Source organism: Suncus etruscus, chromosome 5 (assembly GCF_024139225.1).
Source record: "Suncus etruscus isolate mSunEtr1 chromosome 5, mSunEtr1.pri.cur, whole genome shotgun sequence".
Classification (NCBI taxonomy): Eukaryota; Metazoa; Chordata; class Mammalia; order Eulipotyphla; family Soricidae; genus Suncus; species Suncus etruscus.
Genome location: NC_064852.1, coordinates 10,845,967 through 10,851,614, shown reverse-complemented (window position 1 = coordinate 10,851,614; position 5,648 = coordinate 10,845,967). Strand labels below are relative to the sequence as shown.

The following is a 5,648-nucleotide window of genomic DNA, read 5'->3' as shown; positions in this document are numbered from 1 at the left end:
TAGCCAAACAATATCAACTAAAATCTCATGTTATTTCTAAATTTTCACAATAAATAATACTATATCAAACATAAAATATATGTTCATTCATCTGTATACACATAATATATTATGTATAAATATGTATGATTTTGGGCCACACTTGGTGGTCCTCAGGCATTTCTCCTGGCTCTTTGCTCAAAAGTCATTCCTGGTAAAGCTCTAGGGACCATATGTGATGCCAAGGATCAAACCTAGATAGGCTGCATGCAAGGCTAGCCCCCTACCCGCTGTCCTACTCCCAGGTTGTATATTAGTCCAGCCCCAGATTGTGTATATTTTATTACTATTTTTTCTGTGGATAAATTCCTAAAAGGGCAAGGTCATTATGTAAACACAAAATATTTGGGTAGAATAGTCCATTTGTTCTTAAAATATTAAATTCAAGCTTCAATTGAAAAGTGTCATTTTAAATGAAGTAAGCCAGAAGAGGAAGAATAAATACAGGATGGTATCATTTACATATGGTTCTTGAAATGCTTGCACAAGTTTATGCAACCCTAGAGTATAGGGAGGAGATGGAAAGAACTAGAATTCAGGGGAGAAAGACAGATGAGAAATAATAGGGGGCAAGTGTCAAGAAGATTCGGGTACATCAGTGGTGTTAGGGGAGACAGAGCTAAATGTTGAAACTGCGGAGTCAACAATACTGAAATAGTGAGACCCAAACCTTAACAACCAGTCTTAAAAAAAAGTACCTGTCAAGATGGCAGACTTGTTGGGGGTTACCTTGAGAGGAGACCTGGTAACATTGGTGGAGGAAAGTTGACACAGATGGTGAGTTTGGTGATGGAACATTATATGTCTAAAACTCAGCTATGAACAACATTGTGAATCCATTACTTTAATAAAAGATGATGAAATATTTTTAAAAATGTTCAGTTCATTGGTGCAATTGGAGAGTGTCATCTTAAGGAAAGTAAATCAGAAGGAGAAAGGCAAATAATGGATGTTCTCACTTATTTGTGGTATATATATAGACAAGCAAGGGACAAAACAAGAGAATGAAAATACTAATGTCATAAAATCTTTGGCATTGGGTTACAGAAATGAGAATTCTAAGCAAACTTGGGAACAGGTAGTGAAAATGAGGAGAGGGGGAAAATTATTGACAACTAAGAGCAATTATAAGGACATTTCAGTGATATAGAGGTGAGATAACTGTATACATTAAAACTTTACCAAAAATTAAAAAAGGCCGGAGAGATAGCACAGCACTAGGGTGTTTGCCTTGTAAGCAACCAATCCAGGACAAAAGGTGGTTCGAATCCCAACATCCCATATGGTCCTCGTGCCTGCCAGGAGTGATTTCTGAGTGCCGAGCCAGGAGTACCCCCTGAGCGTGACTGGTTGTGACCCAAAAACCAAATAAAAAAAGAAAGAAAACTTTAAAAACCAACACTGTAGTAAACAGTTTAGTCCCGAACTACGATAATTAAAATTTAAAGATGAGTTTGGCAAGAAGGTGTGGGTGGGGAGGGGTTGAGGAAGAAATATTGAGATACTGGTGCAGGGATGCTAAAAACAGTGGTGGAATTAGAACATTGTTTGCCTAAAATCTTACTTATTTTTTAGTTTTGGGACCACATCCAACAATTCTCAGGGTTCTATTGACTATATTTAGGGGTCACTTCTGGTAGGACTTGGGATACCATAAGGGGTGCTGAGAATAGAATCTGTGTTGGCCATGAGCCATATCAATGCCCAACTCACTGCACTACTTCTGCAGCCCTGAAATTCAACTAGTAACAACATTGTAAACCATGATGCCTAAATAAAAGATACTTTAAAATTTGTATTTATTTTATTTCCTACTTTTTAACCTACAATATTCTTTCAGTGGGAACAGAAGTTTTTTTTTAGATAAATTCAGTTAATAGTCAATATATCCATACCATTAAGCTATAAGGCTGAATTGCCAAATAACAAAGAATAGTGGAACTGCCATCTAAAAGACAAAAAATAATGAGGATATGAGGCAAGTAAGAAGAAGGAAATAGAAGAGTCAAGAAGAAAAATAGTGGTCATGTTTGAAATTTTCTGGACTACTTGAAGCACTATAGTTAAGTAACAAAAATTATTTTTATTTTAAAAATTATTTTATTGTCATTTTATAAGCGCCAGGGACAAGTTTGCCTTGGGAAAATTTATTATTTGGGTGCATCCAAAAGCTTAAGAAGTGCCCTTTTGCAAACCAGTGTCAAAGGTGTAAATTTTAAGCAGTACATGTAAGTAGCAGAATTGTTCTTCCATCACATTAAATAAAATCACCACAAATTTTGCTCCTTCTGAACTTAATACCCTAATATCTCATACAATAAAAACTATCCAGAGAAGATATTCAATCAATTGCATTAGCAACTTCCCCATATCCTGGATAATTTTCCTAATATTTTTCTGTTAACTCTACAATGATGAAACTGAAGACCCAATATTTTAATGGAAGTCTTGGTTATTGGACCCTCTCTCCAGCATTTAAAGCTGACAAGTGTTCAGTAATAGATAATCTGAACATCCAACTACAAAGAAGCATCATCCTAAGAAGGGGTTACCTTGAGCATCTGAATAGTTTTAGCTTAAAAAAGGTTCAGACAGGGGCCGGGCGGTGGCGCTAGAGGTAAGGTGCTTGCCTTACCTGCGCTAGCCTTGGACGGACCGCGGTTCGATCCCTCGGCATCCCATATGGTCCCCCAAGCCAGGAGCGACTTCTGAGCACATAGCCAGGAGTAACCCCTGAGCGTCACCGGGTGTGGCTCAAAATCCAAAAAAAAAAAAAAAAAAAAAAGGTTCAGACAATGACAGCCTGAAAACTGTGACTTCTCAGACATCTATTAATTATTCACTATCTCTTTGTCATAATGTTCCAATTCCCCTATAGAATATTTCCCTCCATTTCATATTTCTTGGTGGGAGGCAGGACCTCTCCCTTCAATGTACAAAAAACAAAAGAATCAGTATTGCTTCCCAAGTCTCCCTGAAAACTTGTGCCCGGGTGAACCTCAAGTCTTGGCTAATCACAATCACATTTTATTTTGAAATAAGTACTACTGATACAAGTAATATTTAGGTAGTTTTTTTCCTTGAAACTATTCATATCTTTTTAATTATAAATATATATATTTACTTTCCCTTTGTTGTTGTTTTGAATACTGGGGTTACACATTTATATGCAATGTTTGCCAAGAATCATACACTTGATTAAAATGTTCACAAACTTGGTTATGGTACTTGCTAGGGTCACAAATTTGTGGTGCTTGTGGGGTAGGGAAGAGATTCATAGTTTTAGTCCTGGTGCTCACACATTCTTTCTTGTCATGGATCAGAGACTGCAAAATCACAGCCCTGGGACCCCAGTTGGTAGTGCTGCTTGGATCATACTGAGCATGGTGGTATGGTATTACTCAGTTCTGGGAATATAAACTTGAACTTAAAACTGCAAGGCCAGTTCTTGACCATCTGAGCTATCCTTGGTCCTATAGTTACAACTGGTTAGGAGTCTTCCCAAAGAGCTATGTATGTCCTGTTGCTGGTAATGCTAATGAGGAAACATGCAGCAATAGTAGAGTTTATTATATTATTATTACTATTATTTTAATTTAATTTAATTTAATTAATTTATTATTATTGTTTTTGGGCCACACCTGGCAGCGCTCAGAGATTACTCCTGGCTCTGTGCTCAGAAATTGCTCCTGGCTCGAGGGCCCATATGCGATGCCAGGGATTGAACCCACTTCTGTCCTAGGTTAGCCACATGCAAGGCAAAAGCCCTACCACTGTGCTACCACTCAGGCCCTGAGTAGCAGAATTTAATGGCTGTAGTGTTCTTATTAGATCAGCTTTCAGGTAGAATTTTTACTCTTATTCTGATTGTGACCTTTATATCATTGTCTATTTTTACTGAGCCTGGTTGGTTAGATATTGTGGGAATTCATGAATTCTATGTATAATTTAAATAGCCTTATTTCCTCTATGAATCAAGCAGATTTTGTGTCTGTTTTCTCCACATTAGAGCTCTGACAATTATAGCCTTGGTGCTTAATCGCAGGCCCAAATAATACCTTAAACTACAATTATAGTCAATCATTTTTATGCTAAGTGCCTATCTTTTGCTTCATTTAAGAGATATTTTTGGATACCATCTAATGAGAAAACCAAGGAATGTACCTAATTTAGATATTTTTGGTAAGTCATACAAAAATTCTGTGACAGGCAAATCTTGAATCCCCAGAAAGATGGGTCAAAGTTGAAACTGCATTTTGAGTTTCAAGAAGTCCATATTCGGTTCATCCATTTTTTAAAGGCTCCCTTGATATCCCCATTCCTCAGGCTGTAAATGAAGGGGTTCATCATGGGGGTCACCACTGTATACATAACTGTAAGTATACGACCTGTAGTCACTGAGTAGCTAGAAAGGGGCCGGAAATAGACCCAGGTGAGGGTACCATAAAATATAGCCACCACAGTGAGGTGGGAGCCACAGGTAGAAAAGGCCCTCCACTTGCCTTTGGCTGAGGGGCTCCGGAGGACCACCGAGATGATGCAAGCATAGGAAACAATGATGAAGGCCAGGGCACCGTTGATGACAACAACACCTTCTGTGTGAATCACTAGAGTGTTGACGTACGTACTGGAGCAGGAGATCTTCATCAGAGGGTAGAGGTCGCAGAAGAAGTGAGGGATCCTATTATCTGCACAGAAGATCAACCGACCCATGAGCAGAGTGTGAAGCAGGGCATGCAGATGGGAGAGGACATGGCACATGGCAACCAGCTGTGAACACAGCATTCTGGTGAGGATCATTGGGTAGTGGAAAGGGTGACAGATGGCTATGTATCGGTCATAGGCCATCACGGCCAGGAGGAAGTTTTCCATGGCTGCAAAACAAATGAAGAAATAAGTCTGGGCCAGACAGCCCAGGTAGGAAATGGTCTTAGTAGAGGAGAAAATGTTCTGCAGCATTTTGGGGACTGTGGTAGAAGTGAAGCAGATGTCGACAAAGGCCAAGTTGCTGAGGAAGATGTACATTGGAGTGTGGAGGCGTGGAGTGGAGATGATCAGAGTGATGATGGCGAAGTTCCCAGAAACATTGATGGTGTACATGAATAGAAAAAGAATGAAAAGTGGGATCTGCTCTTCCGGGTGGGTAGACATGCCCATTAGCACAAAATTGGATACACTGGTCCAATTGGTATGATCCATCTGTTGATGAAAGAATGAAAAAGATTTTTTATTGACTTGGGCATTCCTGTGTTCCCATGTAAGCAATAGGTTGTATTCATAAAGGAATAACATACTATTTTACAAAATAATCAAGCACAAATGTTTTTATTATCATAAAAGAATAACTCACCATAGCTAATTTATTGGGCATTTACCTTGATCCAAGGACCTTGATGCATTATCTCATTTAATTCTTACAATGACGTCATAAGACCATTGGTATGATCCTAATCATTATTATTCTAGTTTTACAAATTAGAAATTTGTGTGTAAGGCTTTAATTTATAAAAGGAAATATCTGAAATTAAGGCCAGTAAATCTAACTCCAAAGGCAACTGTTCTAAGTGATATTATATAACATGACTCCCCAAACTAAAACCAAGCTATTT

General features: G+C 38.4%; 1 protein-coding gene across 1 annotated transcript; it reads right to left on the bottom strand.

The window, feature by feature from the left end:
* Positions 1 to 4,302: 4,302 nt before the first annotated feature.
* On the bottom strand, positions 4,303 to 5,238 carry LOC126009397 (olfactory receptor 1Q1). The gene has a single exon (XM_049773802.1). It carries the CDS (start codon positions 5,236 to 5,238, stop codon positions 4,303 to 4,305), a length of 936 nt encoding a protein of 311 aa, XP_049629759.1.
* Positions 5,239 to 5,648: the final 410 nt, after the last annotated feature.